Genomic DNA, 23,766 nt, shown 5'->3' with positions numbered 1-23,766 from the left:
TCCCAGCTGCATGAAAGTAAAACCAGAGCAGCTACTGTTAGTCCAGAAGTAAACAGTGAGAGAGAGGCTGGGTGGGGGATGGAGAGGACACACAGGGGCGGGTAGACACAGAGAATTAAGATAAAGCTTATAAATCATAAAGGGTAGAAAAGGGGATGTGGATCTACAGCAGATTAAATCGACTGTAAAGCAAGTTAGGGACAGGATTCAGCAGAAGACTTAGAGAGTTAGGTGCGAGAGACAGTCTGTCAGCGAGGGGATTGCCTTTAAAGGAGGAGCACAAGGAGAAGCTGCTGAGAAGAAGAAGGGACCTCCACCATGCAGACGCCTCCTCCTACCCGACACCAGAACAGGCGGCTGTAGCCATAATGTATGAACCCAATCAAGCCGGGACAGAAAGTAGGGAGGGCAAGGGGCTGTGGGGCCAGGGGGGCGGGCAGGGCAGGAGAGGAGAGGAGCGGGGCGGGGCGGGATGGGCTTGGGGAGCAGCAGGGTCTCACACATACACACCCTCAGGGTTGAGACTGGACACCAGAGGGTTCTGCAGGTTGCGTGGATGTCCCAGGAACTGTTTGGCAGTGGGGCGAGGCGGTGACTCCAACGGAACAACACTGAGGCCTGGAGGGGAGAAAAAAGGGGTTTAGGGCGTCGATCATCAATGCATCAATGTATGTCTGCTTTTATTTCCATGTTTGTCTCTGTCCGTTTGTGTGCATACCTCCGTTCCTGTATCCCTCCTGCAATAGATGTGCCAGTTCTAGCTGGTCCAGTTGCTCCTGAAGGTCTGTGCGTGAGTGGGTGTGTGTTGGCAGGACACCCGTCTGTTGAATAAACTGCTGCAGGTTACACTGCCTCAGCTCCTTATTCAGCTCCTCCAGCTCATCCTGCTTGGCCTGGGAGAAAGAGAGCAGGGAGCAGACGAGAGCAGAAAGTAAGTTTGTGGGCTCATCTCAGTCAACCCCTACTCACTAAACCTTGAGACCTTGTATCAGTGTGAATGGAAGTGGATGTAGCCTGTAAAAAATAGCATGAGCCTAATATGTCTCTTAATTAACATCAGCAGCTGTAATGCTGAATTGCATGGTTATAATGACAGTACTAATAATAGGACACCTACAGCAGTATTTTATTAAGCACAACTCTATGTTGCCTTTAGCCCTTATTACTGTGTAAATTCATAGTCTCTTTTGGCCATGAGGGGGCAGCAGAGTCTACAACACTGACGCTGGTGGACAGCATCTCCTATCAGTCATCATCAGACCATTCAGCAACACTGAATCATCCAAGTCCCGCAACTACCATCTGTAGCCTCCTGACTCCATCACATTCCAAAAAGCCTGCGGCATAGCTATGGGGGGGTACAATAACAATGCACATTTGTCTGTTGTATTTCAAAGTTGTCTTGTTAACCAGATGCCAGAGGGAAAGATATACATCAGCTCTGATTATTGATAAGGTGGAGTGCAGAGAGAAGCTCCGTCGAGACACTGGCATCACCCTTACACCCGTAGATTAAACTTTGATGCACACAAACAAGCCGGTCAATCAGCCCTAATCGACTATCCATTTGTGCTTAATCGATGTGTCTGCACAGTACAGGGAGCAGCAGTGGCCTGCTGTAGCCCCCCCGTCCCCACGGCCAGAGTCTGTGTGTATAATTGATGCTGGATAGAGGCAGCCTGCTGAGGCATTTCACACCTGCAGGTCTGCCTCCATTAGCCTAATGACAGGAAGGCTGTGCTCATCACCACCAACACTTAAACACTCTGCTGGCAGACGTGCCTCAACTCATCGAATCAGTCGCCTGACAGTGTCAGGCAGACACCTCTTGCCATGAAACAACAATGAATGGAGCTTTATTACACTGTCTTCTATTACCAGTGTTGACATGTCATTAAAAAAAAAAACATATTTGGCATGCAATTTGTTCCAGGCGCTAACTGCCTGGGTGGTAAATCTTACTGATAAGTGCCACGTCATGATGGACATGATAATACATACTATGTGTGAAAACTGCAGGCTCCTTTCTGTATCAGCAGATTCTAGTGATTGCCTACTTAACATGCAACTTGACCATAACACACAGTCCCTCTGTTCCACAACATCCCGTCCTAAGCTTCATAGACCAGGCCTAAATCCATCCCGAGTTCACTCCCAGAGGCAAACACTCTCCTGTTAAGATGATTGACTGAAACGCAAAGGAGCTTCATTTCATTTGTTTTAATCAGTTTTGTAGCCAATGGCACACAGCAATTACTTGGACCCCAGTGGAATGGGAATGGGATGCAATGGTCTTACAGTCCTGATGGTCTAATGAAAACTGTGGCAAATGCAAAAACTAAAACAATAAAAACTTTCAGTAACACTGACTACAAACATTTTCACGGTGTGGTCTATTTCCTTGCAACAAAACATAGGAAACAACACCATCAACCAGACCACAATAAAAGGGGGATATAATTTTCTTCACTCCTCTGGATGGAACTAGTCTGTGCCTCGGCTCCAGAAAGTGGATAACTCGAGTCTCAGGTTTCATGTGGATTATGAGGAAACTCGAGTTTCACTTCAAACTGGGTTAGGCTTTTATTCTGAGGATACAGCACACAACAACATTCATATGACAACCACCAAATGTAAACGAACGAACAATGACACCACAAACCTCAACAAGTTGAGGCCCAGTTGATCCAATAAAAGGGGCCATTGTCCTACAAAACAATCCTCTTTATTCTCATTTTTCCATATACAGATACAAGGATATGTAGATACTGTCAATGTAATATAAACACCATGAGTAACCACGTGCTCTGAACTCACAGAATAGATCCTACCTGCCAAACCAGTTCAGCTAGACTTAAAACAGTGCTTCCAACAATTTGCTCCAACATATTCATACAAGGTAGGATCCGAGTATACAGCATTCATGTTATAATGATTTCTTGTTCCTTGTTCTTATAAATATTCATTAATTTCTTAAATCATCACAGTAAATTATGTTTCCTTTTTATCATTATTTCTGAGTGTCTCTGCACTGGTGTGTGTCTGCTGCAGTATTCAGGTAGGAGAGGGATACGGTGGATAGGATAGGTAGAAGAGGGTCTGTACTACACCTCTCTAGTGACAGCACAAGGGCTGATGTGGACTTACAGCCCTTTCTCCAGAACCCTGACCTCTCTCCTTACCTGCAGCAGAGACTCGGCCTTCCCCAGAGCCTTGTCAGTCTCAGATAGCTGCTCCTCCAGCTCCGTCCCATGCTTCTCCCGGGTCTGAAGCTCTGACTTCACAGCATCGAGGGACTCCTCGGGCCCGTTGGCTCTCCCAGCTCGGAGCCCGTCCGCTTGGCTCTCCCGTTGTATCTCTTGCTCCAGCTGAGCAGAGCGAACCGAGAAGTCGTGTAGCCGCCGCCCGCAGTCATCCATCTTGGCGTGGAGCTCCCCCAGCCTTCTCCTCATTCCTCGCTCCCTCTCTGCCTCCGCTTGTAGCTCCTCCTCCCAGAACTGCTCGTGGGCCAGCTCGCCCTGGTTCCTCCGCACCGCTATCTCCAGAGCATCCATCTCTTCCTGGAAGCGAGCATCAGAGACTGGTGAGGGACAGGGGGATGGGGAGGGACGCTCCCAGGCACGTGACTCCCTCTCTAGTACTTCTAGCTGGGCCTCGATGGCCCTCAGTCTCTCCTGTTGTTGAAGAACCTGCCGGAAGACCTCCTCTTTGGATGGGCCTGCAGGTGGTGAGGGCGAGGGGGATGGCACATGATGGGATACAGGGCTGGGAGAAGGGGAGGGGGAGGCTCTCTGCTCCGGGGAGTCCCGAGGAGACCTCCTGAACTGCTTGGCTTTGCTTCTCGGAGAGGTGGATGGACCCAGGTTGAAGGTGAGGGCCTTCTTGGGCTGGTTGCGTTTCGAAGGCTCTGGCTCTGGATGCTTGGGCAAGGGGACAGGGGTTGTTCTGTCTTGTTTAGACCCAGGTCCGTCACTGCTGCTAGGGCCAGTGCGGCGCAGGAAGAACTGAACTTCGCTGCCATGTTGGCCTAGCTTAGCCAGAGACTCCAGAGGCCTCTCTGTGGCCAGCAGCTGCCTCTCTGTGTCCCTAAGACGCTGGATCAGAACATAACGGCCTGTCTGACCTGGGGATAGAGAGAGAGAGAGAGAGACAGTCAGGGCAAAGAAATATAACCAATACACAGAAACAACACACCCAAAGCACCTCATCTGAAATACCACCATATTACCTTGAAAGAAAGAAGAAGAAAGCTGCATGACTCCACTAGTCTTTCTCAAAAATAATATTGCAGAAATCCAATATCTGTGAATTTCCTTGTGAGAGAGCTTTTTTCTCCTTTAATCTAATTATGGCTGTGAGTTTGACTCCTCCCAACGGTTCCACACAAGTCATGATGAGTGAGAAAATGACACCAGGCACATTATGTTGACGCCAATATCTCTCGCTCCTTACCACTGAGAATGGGAATAAAAGGCTGCTGTATAAGACTCGCACATATAAAAATGTTCAAATAAACTGAAGTTTCCACAAGGACCCTGAAATTAGGACAAACCCTCCCTAATGACTTGGCAGGCAGCTCACTCATGGAAGGAGGAGAGTGCTAAATCTGGAGTTGAGTTGTTCAATGCTGCCGCAGCGTATGGCTTGAGTACAGCCTGAGGATACAGGGATGGAGCGCCGACTCATTCCAAACTGACCACCAGACGATCCGGTAGAGCACTTCATTTAGGTCAGTGGAGAATGAAAAGGTGAACGCAAAACAAGATTACTGCAACTCTGACTTGTACAGGTAATGTTGTTATGCCTGCATCAAGTTCTCATTGCATCGCTCAGCTATATACTCATTTTAGGCCTTTAGATGAACTGTGCATCAAGCAGAGACAAACAAGGTGCACAGTGTGAAATGAGGCTTCCATCAGAACATGGTGATACAATGATTTCAGAGCAGGAAGTGAGCTTGAGGTACTCACCAATGGCCTGGGCCAGAGCGATGACCACATCCTGGCAGGAAGTCTCCTCCGATAGGCCGCACACTACCCGCACCACTCCGTCCACCCACACTTTCAGCTCCATGTGGGACCGGGCAGGGCAGGGTGAGGAGTAAGATGGTCTTCAGATCAGATCAGCTCAGCTCGGCTTGGCTTGATTCAGCTCAACACTGCATGGCACTGACTGTAAGAGATGGACAGAAGAAAAAGACTGGTTAGAGATGTGTGTCGATGCAATCAAGAGATCCTGATTCCCAGATCCCCGGAACGTACTTGTCTGGATCAAGAAACAAAGGTGTGTGTTGGCAGGGATAACATACAGTTAGTGAAATACAGTTTGGAAATAATTCCACATGTATCACGGTGCAAAAACCAAGCCATAACCAATAAAGTCAAAACGTTTGCATAGTTGTAGATCATGACGTAATCCCACCCCAGCGTATAACGCAACGTGTTGCTAATTTAAACACAACCCATCGGCAGCTGTCACATGCGCAGCACCCCTTCTTATTAGCCGCCTTCTGCTGAACATCCAGGGTGCCAGTTTCTATACCAAACAGTATTGACGTCAATTGTGCTGGGCTGAGTGAGAGCGTCACCGAATTGTAGATTTCCAGCCCAGCAGCCCAGGGGGTAGAGCAGTGTAGCATTTTGTTAAGTTCCCAGTGGTTAGTTAAGAGCCCCAGCGGTATCTTGTGGACCTGGGAGCATAAATGCCAATCTGTAACCCAATTAAACGCTCTGCTACCCTCCTTCAAAGCCGTTATGATAGCTTACTGCCGAGGGGAACGGACAGGGAAACTGGAGCAACTCAAGTGTGTCTGTGTTTGGGAGAGGATGTTTGTGTGTGTAGAAACACAGAGAGGCAGAACACATGCATGTGTGTGTGAGAGTGTGTGTGTATGTGTCTGTCTGTATGTATGTATGCATGAATGTGTGTGAGCATGTGTGTGCGCGTGTGCATGTATGTGCGTGTATGTATCTGTTCATTTATGAGTGTATGTGTGTGTGTGTGTGTGTGATCCAGTTTGATCCCTCTTAGCAGGACCAGAACTGGGTCTCATCAGACTTCAGAGAATGGAGCAGCAGGTAGCCTAGCACCGGTCTGTGCAGCAGGTTTTTACTGGTTTAACCTAAATGAATGTCATTATGTTCAGCGCTCCCTCTGTCTGTACTTTTACGGCTACGCTTCAAAACGAGGTAATAATATACCGCAGCGCTCATAAAAAGAAAAAGGCCTCGGGCAGTAAGAGGACCATCTTTGGAACTTGGCAAAGTAAACAAAACTTTGTAGCCTAGGTGGGTAAAAGACAACTCCTCACCCACAGTCAGACAGATGGCGTTCTCTTTCTGTCCGTCTCTCTGGTTCTCAATGGGAGGTGTTTAATACTGAGCCCCTCCATTATCTTGCCCTTCATTCAGAGCCTGGCTGTGCTCCACTGGCTGCCTATAGGGGAGCTGCTTTGGAGGAATGCACTGACTTCATCTGCCAGCCGGAAGAATTCCTGCTTTTCTTAACAAAGCCCCAACCCTGCCCTGCTCTCCCCTCCTCTGCCGCTGACCTGGCCGCCCCCTACCACCATTACTCATTCGCTATTTAGACGGCAAACACAAACTCTGCTGGGGAGCAACAGCCCATCTGATGTGGCAACAACATCACACAGAACAGCTCAACATGACACCGCATACAGAGGGAATGACAGCACAGCACAGAGACTGAGCCGGCAGAGCGAGATCACAGGGAATGAGCGGGCGATAAAAGGGATGGATGATCACATATGGTAGAAATTCCTTTGTGCGATTCAAGCAAGGTGATTTCATCTGGAGAGAAACTTGATATGAAAAGGGAGTGCTTATCAAACTCACAAACGCTAGACATTTCTATGGAGTTGTCAATATTTTTCTTTGAGAGGCCACAGACTGTACTGTGTTGCAATACATAATTAGCCCCAGCTAGATGTGCACACACACACACACACACTACACACACACACACACACTACAAACACAGAGAGTGAGTAGATACGATCATTTACTCACATACCTTAACCGTGAGGCTTATCTCTCTCCTTTACAGAAAGGTGAGCAGGAAAAAAACATTTCAAATAAAAGCAGCCCTTCACTCTTCCCTCCCTTCAGTATCGGTCAGGCCTCCTGCAGTGGAATGCTAACTTACAGGCCAGTGTTAGAGACAAGCTGCTCGAGCACTAGTTCCTTGACATACACACACACACACACACACACACACACACCCCACACACACAAACACACACACACACACATTAAAAACCAAACATATTCCTAACCAAAGCCACTTCCTTCATCTTGATGTTTCAGAATGACCTGTGAGGTAAAATGTCTACAAACCTTGAACAGAGGTTGAACTTTTGACTTTTTTGTCTCTTTCCTTGCGTGTGCAGGAAATTACCTACCTCATTAGCTTTGATGCAATTTGCATGCAAACACTCTGGCAGATATATAGCCTAAAGGTCTTTTTTTCTGTCCAAGAATTACATACATCAATAGTCAAAATTAAAAGAGAAAACACACACACACACGCACATACATTCCTCCCAGACTCCCAAGATTGTCACTCTCCCATGATGCTTGGTTCTTATACATCCTGGCCAGTGAAATGTGATCAACTGCACTAACAGGAAACAAACAGGCCTGTGAGTCTCAGGTTGCTGTCTATTCTCACTGTCACAGGCACAACAACACCGAGAACCAGACATCCGCCTGACGCAGCTCATCTCGCAGCACAGCCCCGGAGTCCTATGCCAATTCTCACAGTAATACAGATGATGGAGAGGCGATCTTTAAATTGTTTCAGAGGCCTCGAGGAAATCTGGTTTCAGAATCATGAAGCATACCAACAACGCAGGCTCCCGACACAGAGTGCAGGAGCCCAAACTGTCAATCAACTCATTCACTGTCCGCAAACGATAGGGTGCACAGTATCTGAGCCTACTGCAGAGTGTATGGTAGAAGAGCAAACAACTAACACAGTTTTGCAGACTGCTTGCACATGTTCAGAATCAGCCAACCCCACAGCACACACGCCCACTCTAATCCAAGCAACCAAAGGCATCCAAAACTCATAACTTTATCCACATGACAACGCTCCACACCTCCAAACCTCAGGACATCTAAAAGAAAAAAAAAAAAAAGAAAAAAAAAACTCCACACCCCAACCCCCACCTCCCACTTTTACACACTGACCCCACCCACCCAAACGACACAGGACTCGTCAGAATCAGGTCGGAGTTAAAGCTGCGGCCTTTTCAATGTCAGAGAGAGAGAGAGAAATCCAGAATATGCAAAACTGGTTTGGAGGTAATCAAAAACAACCTGAAGCAATCAAAAATCTCTCTCCCATTTCAGACACAAACACGTCCACAAAAAGCCACTTGAGGGGCTTGTCTGCTGAGCTGGTGAGGAGCGGAAAGAGAATATGAGAGAGTGAATGAAAGGGGGAGAGACAGCAAGGGAACAGGAAAGGGAGAGGAGGAGGAGGAGGAGAGGGAGAGAGACAAATGCCGACAGACAGACAGATAGATAAAGAGGGAGGAAGAGTGGTGGAGAAAAGAGCAGTGATTAGAGCCATGCGCCCTTCCCTCTCTTCCCTCTCATCATCGCTCGCCCATCCAGCTTGCCCGCTCTGTGTCTTTCATCACCCTGTCTCTGCCTCTGTCTGTCTTTCTTCAATAACAGCCTCCCCGGCTCTCCGGTGAATTCGACTAAAGGCAGAAGCGGTTAGCATCACGGCCCCGCAGACATGCGGGGGCATGATGCGGCTCGCCCGTGTGCCACTCTGCGTGAGCAACAGTGTCAGGCTGTGAATCGATGGGCCTTTTGGACGAGCCGCGCACGGAGAGGCTTCCATATGCTGCGCTACAGCTGTTCACATGGCACATCAGGCCTCACAAGTTTGAACATCTGTGGATAGGGCAATATTTTTTAATAGGTTTTTTTTATGTTTTTCACCATTTAAAACAAAACACGTTATCTGGCTCAAAACAAAAAAAACAAGAATCTCACTGGATTTTGTAAAAAAAAGTTTCTATACGGGACACGCCCACTCTCTTGCTACTTCTGTTTTTCATGACACACAAGGACGCACAAACATGCAAAAACAGACACCAAGACACCAAACCACACATGCACAAAAGCGTACACACACATACACACACACACGCAGATGGTCGGACACACCCTTAAACCTTAATTTCCTTTGCAAAGGATTGAATGGCTGATTTGTGAGTCATTTCCAGTATTGAGAAACATACCAGAGAATAAAGGCCATCAGAAAAAATTATTAATGTTGCTTCTCAGCACCTGACCCCCGAGGCTACATGGAGAATACGCGCCCTGTGTTTTTGATTGGTGTGTGTGTGTACAGAAGATCGTGTCACGGTTGTGCAATGGTCAGGGCTTGGTTATGCATGCGTGTAAGAGCATGTAAGTGTGTGTGTGTGTAGGAAGATATGTCATTTAGTCCTATCTTTACGAGAGCCAGTTCAGAGTTATTGCTGTGCTATCTCTGTACTCAAAGAAGCACAAGGAACAATGAGAGCAATAAAGGGCAGAATGTACATCGTACACAGCTTCAGATCTGAAACACAGTTGCAACGGACAGATACACACACACACACACACACACACACACGCACACACACTAAAGAGACACGCAGACAGAGCGACTGCAGACAAACACGCTGTCCTTGACAAACAATCTCTGAGAATCCCTATCAGTATCAAAACAGAGAATAAGACCCAGGCCCAGGCTGGTTAAAGTACAGTGCACAGAGATAACAGGCCAGGCATTGCTGTTAGGGCACAATGGACAGTGCCCCGGTGCCGGGCGAAGCTGCGCCCTCTGTGCCACTCTGCTCCAGGTTGGCAGAGACAGACAAAGACTGAAAGAGGCAGTAACACGCTGGCACCAAGCAGCCCGGCCCCATCTGTACTGCAGAGACACTATTGTTGTTACGGTCCCACACTCCACAGACTGTGTCGTCTCTTTTGTGGCCTCTGGCATCGTTGGGCTGTCTGCCGTGCCATGCCAACAGTTTTACTGCCATTCTGCCCCGTCCACGTGTTACGACTGATAAAAGTAATAGAAGTGAAAGCAGATACTTTCTTTTGTCCCCCCCCTCACCTCCTGTTTTGCATTCCTCTCCCGATGTTTTCGGTCTCTCCAGTGAGCATAGTTAAGTAAGAGTTTGCGTGCAGAAACACAGATGAGACCAAAAATACCCAGGAAAAGTCCACAACATGCCCATAGTTAAGAACAGTGCACTAATTATTTATAATGGTATGAAATTATCCTTTTTCTACAGCAATTAGAACTGGCTCTCTGTGGAAATCTTGTGATGAATCACATGGGTATTTTCAGTCACTTTTTCATGCACAGACAGATTTTAAATCATTACACACCAAGGACATTTTTTAAAACTTCACAGCAGTATCATTTGAAAGTACTTGCCTGTACACTGGCTACAAAAGTGTTGTGACACACACACACACACACACACACTATACCTGGAAACCATCGCTATTGCAACAAAATTTGCAGTCGAGTCCAGTTTCAACTGTACAGCTTTTACATTTTCAAACAGCATTCTCACTTCACACTGGTGTGAAATGGCCTTCAGCATTAAATGAAATACCACAGCTCCACTCTGGTTTACGGCTCTAGCCTATATGACAGGTTAAAATTGGACAGAAGTATCCAGGTGATGGGGGAAGCAACCAACTGCGTCACATCATCATCATCATCATCATCATCATCTTTTGCAGTCAGAGCCCCGGGGCTTTTCAATGCCCTCCCTGAGGAGACCAGGCTAGCAAAATCAGTTCTATCTTTTAAATCTTGATTGAAGCCTTTTCAGCATGAACAAGCCTTTTTTTTTTTTATAATTGACACTTTTATATCTATTGTTTTCTTGCACCTGTGCTGTGTATTTTTCTATTTCATTTCCTTGTTTTATTTTTTTGTCTACCTTGATTTTATTAATTCACTTGTATTTTGCACTTTGACATTTTGCCTTGTTCATGCAGTATTGTCACTCTTTGTAACATTTGTATTGAAAAGTGTTATAAAAAATAAAGTTTATATTTCTAATTATTATCATCTGACTGAGTTCTAGAAGAAATCTGTGCTTCGAGGATTGCACTGTACTAATGCCTGTGATAACGTCTGCACGAACCAGATCCAACTCAGTCCTCGGGCATATAGATATTTGGGGAGACGCTTTGGATCATAACGCTGACAAGACTAGCCTAGCCTTATGTCTTTAATGGCCAAGTACTGTATCTCTGACAGAAAGATCTTGATCCAGATCTGGCATAAAAAGTCAAAGAAGCCCACTAAACGCGCCTGGAGCCACCAGTAGCTCCCATGCAGAAGTCATTACCAGCAGGGCTACAGCGGCTGCGGTCAGGGAGCAGGGCGTGGTCCATCAGGCACGTGGAAACTAGATCTCACAACTGTGGACTTCTAAGGGGCTGCATAACGGACTTTGATTCCTAGATAAGTTTCCAACACAGAGACACCTCTCAGACTGGAGCTAATTTGCCTTTATGGTATGTGACAACCCAGTAAAAAGTTGGAAAAACAATAGAGTCACAGCTGGATGGTTTAGTTAAGTCTGGGAGGTCTTAACAAAACATCAAACAGCAGTCTGTTCACTTTGCGGTACGTGCACAGCCAGCTCTCCTGTTGAAAAGCCAACTGGGCTCTTGTTGTGTGTGTTTGTTTGTTTGCTGCGTTAAGATACCATTTAATTTGTTTGCAGGTGTTAGTGTATATGTGTGTGTAAAAATTTGTGTTTTTGTATGTGAGTGACTGTGTGTTTGTTTGGCGTTTCTTCTCCCCCACAGAGGAGGGCCAGGCTGCAGCAGGCTCTCTAGACACACTGCTTGCTAATTAGACTGAACGGTTGCCTGGTTCCCAGCGAACGGAGCTTCACTGGAGCTTCAACACACCTGATGAATAATGCATTTTTTCACAGCACATTAATTTGGCAAATATTTCTCTGAACAAACTCCAAACGCATGTGACCGACCAACTCTCTGAAAATATCCCCCGTCCGCCTGTCTCTCCTCCATTGAGATGCTAATGACTGAACGCAGAGGAATCAGAAACAGCACTAATAAGCTTTAGTCGACGTACTTGCAGAGAGGGATCCTTCACCACAGCCTTCAGCGTACTCTCCATTATAATGATTGGCTTGTTCAAGTGTGAAATCTCTATGAGAGTGGATCAGTAGTTCATTAATACAGGGGGCACCTGTGTCTCCAAGTCAAGGGCAAATATGGCCAGCGGTAACCTAGAAGTTAGAAAAGTGGGCTTGTGACTGGAAGGTTGCTGGTTCAAATCCCACAACAACTGGACAAATCTGTGGGAGGTACTGTAAATGACCAACGCATTAGTCCCACTGGAGCTGCTCAGTGGCCACCAGTAGAAGACTGTGGTTGTACTGGGAAGCCCCCATTGTGAATGTCTGTAACTGTTGTAGATGAACTATGTAACTGTGTAACTGAGTGTGAAGCGCACAAACAGCCAAAAAACACATGTGCTGAGTCACCTTTTAACCTTTGGTTAAAAAAAAGGCTAAAAAGGCAAATATGACTAGAAATGATAAAATGATACAATGTAAATGATATAGCAAAAGAGTATTTGAAAACTGCTCAGTTAATGTGTTCTAAAAACAAGGCTAGACTATAAATGATCGACTTCATGTACAGCCACGGAACTTAATGACAAGATATCAAGTGAAGACATGTAATTGTTAACACATATATCCGGGCCTGAGTGATTGATGATTGACCAGGGTTTGAGTGTGGTTAAGGTGAGTTACTCCAGTTGACCAAACATCTAAAGTATGCCTCATCACAGCCATAGAGACAAAGAGTCTGTTCATCACCTGTGGCTGTCAGTACCACTGGAGACACACTGTGTAAAACAGCACTTAGTGTGAAATCCCAGTCATCATGAATCACCAGCAGCACTCACTCAGAGAGATGGCAACCTGGCCTGAACTGCCAGAGGGAGGGAGGGGGAGAGTTGGAAGGGGGTAGAGGGGGGAGCAAGTGTTGTTGTTGAATTTCAACTTTTCAAAAATGTAATTTTAGAAAGATTTGAGAATGTACACTATAAGTCTAAAGTCTGGATACATCACTTTTTTATTTTTACTATTTTACCACATTCAAGAATAATATAGAAGACATCAAAACTATTAAATAACAATAATTGAGATTATGCAGTGACCAAACAAAAGTGTTAAACAAATCAAAACTACCTTTTACTATTTTACATTCTTTAAAGTAGCCAACCTTTGCCTTGATGGAAAGGCAAAGGCTTTGGAAAGAAATTCATACATAGGCATCAACTTCACTATTTATATTTGTCTGAGAAACAAATTTCAAGCATTTAAGCATACGCCGTTAGATCAAAATGGCTTTAAGATAATGAAAAACATAGTACATTCAATCAGGTGTGTCCAAACTTTTGACTGGTAGTGTGGGCTTTGTTGTTATGTGTACTTTGGCAACAGAAGGCAAGTCTTGTACACTTTTGAATTTCATTGAGAGAGCGCGAGTAAATATGAGAAAGTCCACAGAGCGTCTGGCCACAATAGTTTACACAGCGCTGACCACTTAAAAGCACAACTACCTCATACATCTGGCAAAATGAAAGGCTTGCTCATACCTGGATTGCTCCTACTCACTCACTTGTTCGCTTCAACCCTGGAAATTGAGCGGAGGCGAGTACATTACAGGAGAGGAATTTGTTTGCGCTGACTCATGGATTCTCCCACACAGCCGCCAGCTAATGGTGAGAATGATAATGCGGGATTGCTCATAGCCTCTAGAAGCCCGGGCAGAGCGAGCTGGCCTCCGAGTCCACAGAGAGCTCGGCACCAGATGAGTGCTTTGGCCGCCTGCTCGTTGAGCCCGGGCGAGCACAGGAGTTTGTATTGTTGGTGGAGCCAGGGAAGAAGGCTCTCAGACTGCTGATGGGCACCCATGTGTAATTATATACTCCCCACCTGACTCAGCAATGCCCGCTAGGGAAGGAGGACATCACTCTGTTCCCAGCTCAACTCACACACGCACAAAGAAACACACACACATACACACACTACATGCCCACAAATGCTCACATACATACAGACACATAGACAAAATTAAAATGTGTTAGGGGGCTGAAGGAAAGATGGCAGACAGACTGACTCAAGCCGAATGGTGATGCTACGTTTGAGGCTAAAGCAACGCGCTGTAAAACTGAACCCACTTATTTCAAGGATGCAATTTACAAAGAACATGACTGGAAATTGGTAGCCTTAAATTTCACAAGACAGGCTATTCATAGTTCACTTTCTTTTTTGACGCATGTGTGGGTGCTTCACTCTCAATTCGTGTGTGTGTGTCAGTGAGAGGAGTCAGGAATGTCGCGGCCTCCAGTGCCACAGGTTTGAAGCTAAGCTCATTAGTAATTTAAAGCTCTCTTCCATGTCTGCTCATATCAATTATTCACTCCTGTTTTTTGTTTTCCTTTTTTTTTGCAGTCTTATGTTCTTGAAGCACAGTCAAAAAAAGGCTTCCAATTATACTCAGCAGCACCCCTAATTAGACCCAAAACCACGCAAAACAATTTTCTAGAAGCCTAAATGTATGTTATCTAAGTAGAAGAAGGTTAGAGTAATTATATCCAATTGAGAAGTGAAAAGAGCAATTTGCAGTTGCTCAGTGCAGAAATCAAGTTAAGTTTCCTATCCACAACACAAGAAACATTAAATAGGCTAGTCATCCTAATTCAAAGTGCTGAATTCCTCTTAGCACTGGAAATGAGGAAAATTTGGAGACGATTAAGGAAGACTATTTTGTCAACAATTATGACCAATGTTGTTTTTTCATTATACTAATTGATTTAATGCAATCCATGATACAATTTACATAAGCCAATCCTCATCCCAGGTGAAGACAATATTGCCTTTAGCATGCCCTAGAAAAAAATAAAAATAAAAGTATTACTTCCAAGAAAAGGGCATATAAGAAGGCTCAAAGCCTCACTCCCACAGCATCTAAACACAGCTCAGTTTGTCATATCATCAGAGTGATGTCCCAAAAACATAAGTTGAGTCTTCGGTAAGGCATTTATCAATCCAGGACCGAGCAGGTGCGCATATTTCAGCAGGGCTGGACAGATTAGCTAACAGTAAAAATATATGACTCCAATAGAAAAACATGGACCTGTCGGCAGAATGGATGTTTTCACAGATGAGAGCGCAGCATTCCACCCCGTTCCCTCCCAAGCCGTCAATCTCAGGTCATGAAAGCTACGAAAGTTCCCAAGTATCACAGCTAACATGGTCCGTTCACCGCTGGTTTCAATTAGTCACAACTTTGAAACTGAAAGACAGCGTTCCTGACAGTGACTTTCTTTGAACAACTGCCAGGGAGTTTCAGTAGAAGCCACAGGCTACACAGATTAACATGTTGCTCCATGGCAAAGGTCAGTCTGCTATGCAAAAGTTCTCATCTCACACCCTCTTAATATTTACCTAGGGAGTGAATGGCTGTTGCAACATACCTGGCCCTTGGAGAGAGGGACACAGGAAAACACAGCCATGGAGTATGTGTATGTGTGTGTGTGTGTGTGTGTGTGTGTGAGTGTGTGTGTGTAGACCTTCAAGTAACTTATTGCAGGACCATGTAAAACCCTGGTACAAACAGATTTTATCTTTTTGTTGCGATAAGGGAGATTCATTCAACAAAAATGCAGTGTATGTTGAGGTGAGGTCTGTACTTGACAGTGTCAGTGTGTGTGTGTGTGTGTGTGTGTGTGTGTGTGCTCTGCTTGTGAGTGTGGGGGGTTACAAGCACAGTGGAATGTACATTGTGAAACAATGTGGTGAGTTTAGCTAATAATAAAGTCTTTGTATTGTAAACGTACACACATCCCACCATTTTAAATTCCTCTGCTCACCTGTTAAGTGAGGCCTTATTGTTTCCATCTAAATGAACGCCACTCACATACATAAATCACATACATTATAAATCACATACATTATTAGTGCCTTGGAACCGAGAGGCTGAACCAGTGCTGACAGACTGGTTAAGGGAGGGATGGAAGGAATTATCATACACAAGGCACAGGGTTCATGTGTTGGGATGAGGATAAAGACATGTAAATGGTGGTGCAGTGAGAACCTTACAGATAACATTTTAAATTACATGCATTAGAGTAATAGTATAAATGAAGTGTGGTATCTGTTTGTGTTGCCGGTGCATCTCAATACATGGGATGGGCCACTCAATAGGCCTGATTTATAGTTTGATCGGGTGGTGTCACATACAACTCTCTCTCCCTGTCATCTCCCTGTCGCTGAGGTGGAGTAACGATCATGGCTCGATCATGGGGTTGATACATGGACAGTCTGGATGAGTAAGGAAAAGGTAGGAGAAGCAGGGCGTAGATTTACGGTGTTATTCCCTGTATCCCAGAAGCACCTTTGGGAACAGGGTTGTATATCTGTCTAGGGTGGCCCCTCATCACCAGAACTCTGCCTTTCACCCCTCTAACTCAAGATCACCACAGTGCTTTCATCATGGGTACGTACATACACATGCACACGCACATCACGCACATGCACACACACACACAGTTTAATACTGACAAGGCTGCTGCTGTTGAGTTCACATGAGAGATAAGTCGGCTACCCCCTGGGAACGACAAAGAGCGAGGAGGGGGATGGAGCGATGAGGGGGAGGCTGCATAAGATGGCACAAAGACGAGTGTTTGTGAAAAGAGGGAGTAGGGTGGGGAATTTTCAACAGCAGGCAGGCAGACAGACAGACACAAACACGTGAGATATGTCAAAACGAAACTGTCCCAACAATTTCTATGGTCGGGATAGCTGCAGTGTGAATAGAGCGGCAGAGATGACGATTGAGGCTTTTTGGAAGAGCATGACATCAGTCAGGCACTAGCTCTCTGTACAAGGTTGTTGATGTTGGTGTGAACAGGCTTGAGTTAAACATCGCACCTTGAACCACATAGAAGACGGTAACATGACACTGAGGACACGGCTTATCTACTCATCTCTACGGATGGGAAAAAGTGTCCGCTTTGGTCTCTTTGTCATGGGCCGTGGGAGGCATGCTGGTCTTGTCTATACACTCACATACCCAAGAGTTGCACACATACACACACACACATTAAGTGATAGGGCTTCACCTGTGAAAGACTGTGCTTCTCAGCAGGAACGAGTGTTTTCTGTGTTCAGTGTAAACACAGAATCTACTTGATGGTTTTACCTCTTTGTGAAGCACTTTGCAACTTCTGCTTTGGTAAGTGCTATACAATTAAAGTTATTATTACCGAGCAACCAAAGAGAATGACCGGAGTGTGCCTGTGTGTCTGACTGAATCTGTGTTTCTCCATGCATGTGTGCTGCACATGTGTGTTTGTGTTCATACATGTGCGTTTGTGTAGCAGTAGCCTCCAGCTACGAGCAACATTTGGCTGTTCTGCCCCCAATGTGCTTGATCATACAAATCTATAGTCAATGACAGGTCTAACTCTGAGCCTCTCAGCGTGAAGGAAGAGTCTGTCAAAAGCACCTGCCTCTCTTCTCTCCCGTCTGTTGATTTAGGACTCCTAACCCCTGAGGCAGACATCTTCTCCCCCCTCACTGGCGTCTTGACCCCCCTCCCAGCCCCGTCCTGGACCCTTGGCCAAGGGACTACGTTATTTACTACCCAGAGAGCTGTGTGTGCAGAGAGTCAACACAGCATGGCTGGCTGAACACAGGGAGCTACCCGTTGCGCACACATACCCACTGTCGCGCAGAAACACACACACACACACACACACACACACACACAGTCACATGACCCTCCCGGGGGGATTGGCAGAGATGTTTACCTTGCTACAATCACTATACACAGAAGCATTGAGAGCCATGAACAGATGGAGAGACACACACACACTTTCACACCGTATTTTTTACAGTCAATGGTCTATGGCCAAGACAATGCTGCCACCAATTCTAAACACTTCTGGCAGCATGGAAAAGGTGAAGCTATGGGTTTGGTGACGTGACAGAGCAGACACTCAAGAACACTAAGGGATGTTCAACCTGACATGACATGACAACATTCACTCAGGTAAGCTTTACTGTCAGTTGGATTCACTTGGGAACATATCCTTAGGTGGACTAAGCTGTATAAAGACATTCTGACAGTAGGGGATTTAATCTAACCTCTGACCTGGAAGTGTTGGAGGAGTGAAGAGGGACTTAGGCCAAGGAAACTGCATGCTGCTCAATGACCTAAACCAGACCTTTTCTAAACTTCTCCATAACAAGTCCTAAACAAGTGGACTTAAGAAAAACAAGTACCATGCAGCTGGCAACAAACCTTTCCCTTAGGGGACATGTTTCTTAAACTATGAGTTGGGGCCCAAAATATTTACAGGTGTGTTTCTGGTGGGTCCAGAAGTTTAAAAAAAAAAAATTTTTACACCAGAAAAAGGTGTTCTCTGGTGCTATTAAAAGTGTTCTTCTTCAGATCTAAAAGCAGAACCCCAGTGAAATTCCTTCTCCAAATCCCCCACTTCCTCTCGGTAATTATAACCTCTCAGCTGACAAAACTACAGGCCTGTTCTGTTTGTGTTTGACTCCACTGACACAACAGGTGAAGTGAAGGCTGGGCTGGATGCCAGTCTCTTTCTGGTTCTGCTAGCCAACTACATATCATCCCACCTGGCACACCAAAAACACCTGGGGAGTGAGGGAGGCACTCTCAAAGTACTGTCCAAAAGACAAAACGGTATTGCCCAGAAAACTTCATAAAGACGATGGCATTTTCTTTGGATCATTGAGAACTTGCAACATTGTACAACACTGTGCTGGATATCCAATATAACACAGGCTCAATGTTCCCCTTTATCTTATCGTGTGGGAAAAAGAAAGTTTGCCATCGTAAACTCAGAGAAGATGATTTATTTAGAGGAGTACAGATGATTTGATAAATTGAGAACTGGGTTGACTTTGGATTGGAAATAGGGGTGTGAAGGAGGATGAGAGAGCAGGGTGTGAGGGATGTGCATGTGCGGCGAGGAGGACTGGATCAATCTTTTATCACTGCAGTGTGCTTTCATCCCTAATGGATCCGACATGAGCACAGCACAGCACTACCTTCCGTCACATTGCACAGGCAGAGAAGGACGTACGGAGGGAACAAGACAGAGAGCAAGAGAGAGCAAGAGAGAGCAAGAGAGAGCAAGACAGAGCGACAATGTGAGAGTGAGAAAGAGAGAGAGAGAGAGAGAGAGAGAGAGAGAGAGAGAGAGAGAGAGAGAGAAATTGGTTCAAACCACCTTCCCAAAAATAATCACAACCCAAAAACATGCAAACATATTTCCTCAGACAGACATACGTAGACAGACATAGCCTTTCCAATTACCTCTGGCCCTGAGTGCATCTGCAGGAGGTGGAGGAAACGCTCCTGATAAGGAAGGCAAGAAATTAAGTCACTTCACAGCATGAGGATGAATGACTTTGAAAATTCACGTCATGAATCCCAAGAGATGTCTGGCTGTGCATGGATGGACTAGCCTTCACTGCTATCCGAGCTGAATGACAGACATACTGACAGAGACACAGACAGACAGAGAGACAGACAGACCGGCGTTCTAGAAGAGGAGGGGAGTCCATGTGTGTATTCGAGCAGTGAAAGAGCAGTAAAAATAACATTGCAGAGAACAAGACATGCCGACTCTCAGAGGACACTCCGCTCTCTCCATGCTAAACAGCCTCATTCATGTGTTAGAAAATGAGAAATATCTAGGCAGTGAGAGAGAGAGACAGAGAGAGAGAGACAGACAGACAGAGAGAGTGAAAGTGAGGTGCTAACTAAACAATAAGGCTGTGAAGAAAGTAAAAGTTTCACTGTTCATTCAGACTGCTAGCAACCCCATCACTACAGTGTTGTCTGATGGCCAATTTAAGCTAGTTGATTTCTAGGTGTAGAATCCATAGTGTCACAAACATAGGAGAGACATTTAGCAACACTTCATGTCAACATTGTTCTGCACTGACCCTGTGCTCAACTTTTCTCTGGTTGTAGAGAATACATGGACTTTAGGCTCTCCAGGTGCTGGCAGGGTGTATACACGGTGAAATTGGGACTAACAAATTTAAAGAAGGGTACACAGTGCATGTACACACAGCTGAAAAGGAGTTAGTCAGAGCTTAGTTAAACAGGGTAATTAATACTCAAATAAATAAATAAATAAATAAATAAACTGGAGCCTAGTTAAAGCAATGATAAATGCTAGACTCCAAAATATCCATGTTGCTCCATGTTCCCTCTCCCACAACCATCTATTATGCTGACATTATCTCTGAGGAACCAACTTCACTGTGAGAAACACAGAGATAACACATGAGGTATGGCTGTTTACTCCCACGGTCAACCAGGAAGTAGAAATCACCTCTCGGAGGGGGGTGGGGGGGTTTCTAATCGATGGCTCTGACTGGCTAACAAATACAGCCTGCTAATGAGCTTCTAGTCCCCCTATCTGACACACAGCATGCTGAGAAATGCAAACTGGGATGCTAGCCATGCATAACGATCAGTCAATGTTTAAATAGGCTTCGAGTGGTTTGGCGCATTAGATTTGCACCATGTTGGCATTTGAGATTTGCGGCACGTTAACAGTTAAACGGCGAGTTGAGCTGAACTCTGCCCGTGCCCTCTGTGAATTAATCTTTAATCCTACACCGGTAAAGGGAGCTGTGTGTGTGTGACGTGGGAGGCCTGTGTAAGAGATAGCTTGCTCTTGTCTTATTCTAACACAGTAGGTGTTTACGCACAAAAACGTGCACACACACAGAGGCCTGCTCTCAAAACTCATACCCTGAGAGTATTCCCGACAAAAAAGTAAAACACATAAAGAAGTAAACACACGCAAGTGCGACGAGTGAAGTTTCACCCAAACAGGTTTAAGTCCTATTATGTCATACAGGAATATTGGGCGCCAGGTCTAAAGTCAACAGGTACATTTAAAGACACAGCACAGTTGTCCAAAGACTCAACACACACACACACACTCCATAGTCTACCATAATTGTTATCTAAACATGCATGCTGGGAACATACAGCAAAGCTACAGACTGAACAGCTGACTGTAGAGAAACTTCCTTAAAATGATATTCAAACAGGCAAGGACACACACACACATTCTCTGAGAGAAACCCTGTCACTCACCGGGTGAGGGGATCTTTTCCTTCTCTTCGGCGCCTTTCCTCCCTTTACCTTTTTATGTGTTGTTTTTTTCTGTCTGTCTCTCTGCCTCACTCAGGGAAATCCTTTTTCCTTTTGACAGAGCAGCGGAGCAGGTTGTGCGGCTGGTGTGCGAGGAAGCGAGTGAGTGTGTGAGGAGTGTGTGTGAGTCCAGCGGAGGTCAGAGGCAGACGTGGTCACAGGAGATTAAAGGGCTGTCGCTGCCGCTCCTCCGCTCTCCCTCTCTCTTTCGTTCTGTCTTCCTCCCTTTTCCTCGCTTGTTCGCTGGCTGCCTCAGGAATGCACCTCTCCTGGGTGTCCTCACCACAGCCAAGATCTGAGAGACTGCACGAGTTTTTTCTCTCTCTCTCACTCTACCCCTCCTCCTCCTCTCAATCTCTCTCACCCACACAGAAACACACCCTCCTAGTCACTCCCATCTCTCTCTCTCTCTCTCTCTCTCTCTCTCTCACTCTCCTTCTCCCTCTCTTTAACCCCGCCCTGCCACACTCTACGGACAGAGCAGGTACCTCCTCTTTTCCAGGTAGTTGGAGTGAAAGAGTGCTGTCGTCTTTCTCCGTCTCTGTATCGTCTCTCCCAGTTTTTCTCTTTCTTATTTACTATATCCTCCGATAACACAAGGGGTTATTTGTAGGAAAACACAAAGACAAGAGCAGAATACACTTGAGTCTCCATGTTTGTGTATGTTTTTGTATGTATTTATATGTGTGTGTGTGTGTGTGTGTGTGTGTGTGTGTGTGTGTGTGCGTGTGTGACATGTAACCTGAGGCTGTAGACTTCTACCCTCTGGCCTCCAGTCACATGAACAGCTGATTATACAAATTAGTCTCTCAGGTGATTTTCTCTTCCTTTTCCTGAAATGAGGTCATAGTCCGGTGGACCAGGTGCAATAGGAGTGTCTGTATGTGTGTTTGAGTAGGACAACGCCCTGTGGGAAAATGAGAGAACAGAGCAACCTAAATCTGACCATTCCGGCCCAGAGAACAACAAATGTACAAACACTATCACAACAAAAGCCTATTCCATTATAGAAATATAATGGAATAGGCATAGTAGAGGACACTTTGTAAGCTACTCAACAGTCCTAAACTGTTCCTATCTCAGCACTCCCCCCCCCCCCCCCCCCACACACACACACACACACACACAGACACACACACACAATCCCCCTGACACACACACACACACAACCAAGACCTGCGTGACCAATGGGACAGGCAGAGTGTGTGGGAGCCCCTCAGCATGAGCGAGGCCTGTTTTCTATAACACCTCTCCCTCTTTCCTCTATCTGCATATCTCCCTCTATCTCAAATCCGACCCATTTTTTGCCTATTTTTCTTCCCCCTTGCCATCCCTCCCCCTCCCCCCCCTGAAACTAAAGACTGGCCACTGAGACTTGGCCTGATACCAAGCAGACCTGTTGAATCTAAATAGAAGTGTAAGTTAGACTGTATTGTCCCTCATGGCCATCCTGAAAACACCAAAACCATCCTTACACGGAGTAAAAAATGGTGGGCAGATTAAGGCTACAGGCCAACCTATTTGTGCATGATGAATAAGGAAATCAAAGGAGTAAGCATACAGTAATAGCCTAAGCGCTGGGTCTGCTGTTGTCAGCTCTTACTGCAAGCTTACTGTGCATCCTCCAGACCGGCAGCACTGTGTGCAAAATGAACCCCTTCATGAATAAACAAACTATGACACAGCTTTGGTAGGGATGGGCATGATTAATCAAGTTATCAAAATACACACTGATATGTTTGTTTTTTGTAAGATTAATGTAGAACAATTTAATGGATTGTTAATTAACTTCTGTCAATCCTTTTCCTTGCACTAATTTTAATCCTCTTTCTGACCATTTCACGATTTGGTCCATGGCTAATTAATTTCTCAGGATTTCAGACAAGGTATGACTGTTCCCTCCATTCGTCCAATTATTTATCTTGTGCGAGCCAAGCACATTGAATGAAAAGCAGTTATAAAATAAATTCTCAGAAAAACGTGGTGGGTAGATTCTGATTCTGGGGTAATGATGTAGAATGACCAGCCAGAAGTAATGCAGGAACCGCCAATGTCAAAACCTAATGCCAGTTTCAAAATTCACGCTCGTCTCTTAATTTTCAACCACATTATTGTACAACAAAAAAGTGTTGAAAGAATAACTTACCATTTGCTATGTAAGACCATTGTGGTTATGGAACTGAGAGCCACATGCCACAATTTGGTAGCAGCAGACCGCTGATTAGGCCTTGCGTTCATTCTGCATTCATGTGACTTCAGACTGTGTTCCCAGCAGGCTAATGAGGACACGCTGTTACAGCGCCTAATAATCAGTGTGCGCACTGTATAAAGCAGATGCTCCAAAAATAGATTTCTTGGATTAATTGCATTAATTTGATGAATTAAATCACGCAAACAAAAGAGCGCACTGAAAAATGTCCACCCCTAGCTTTTAGCC

The 23,766-nt window shown here is 45.5% G+C and overlaps 1 protein-coding gene across 3 annotated transcripts in view; it reads right to left on the bottom strand.

Moving 5' to 3' along the window:
- The window catches only part of rassf7a (Ras association domain family member 7a), a 31,163-nt gene that overhangs the window by 1,674 nt on the left and 5,723 nt on the right, over positions 1–23,766 (bottom strand). The window contains exons 1-6 of one of the 3 annotated variants that reach the window (XM_071519054.1): positions 21,273–21,680; positions 19,467–19,508; positions 4,971–5,172; positions 3,183–4,123; positions 719–893; positions 511–618 (exon numbers count right to left, since the gene is read on the bottom strand). In XM_071519054.1, coding sequence (XP_071375155.1) covers positions 511–618; positions 719–893; positions 3,183–4,123; positions 4,971–5,073 — 1,327 coding nt within the window. In that variant the 5' untranslated portion in view covers positions 5,074–5,172; positions 19,467–19,508; positions 21,273–21,680. Of the gene's footprint in view, positions 1–510; positions 619–718; positions 894–3,182; positions 4,124–4,970; positions 5,173–19,466; positions 19,509–21,272; positions 21,681–23,766 lie in introns of those variants that run through there. The other 2 variants (XM_071519053.1, XM_071519055.1) reach the window with 2 other exon arrangements.

The sequence above is a fragment of the Centroberyx affinis genome, unplaced genomic scaffold (assembly GCF_046629955.1).
Source record: "Centroberyx affinis isolate AG114_WGS23_722 - 3 ecotype Tasmania unplaced genomic scaffold, CSIRO-AGI_Caff_v1 ptg000653l_1, whole genome shotgun sequence".
NCBI classification, from domain to species: Eukaryota; Metazoa; Chordata; class Actinopteri; order Beryciformes; family Berycidae; genus Centroberyx; species Centroberyx affinis.
Note: the sequence above shows the minus strand (reverse complement) of the source record. Positions and strands in the feature narration are given on the sequence as shown.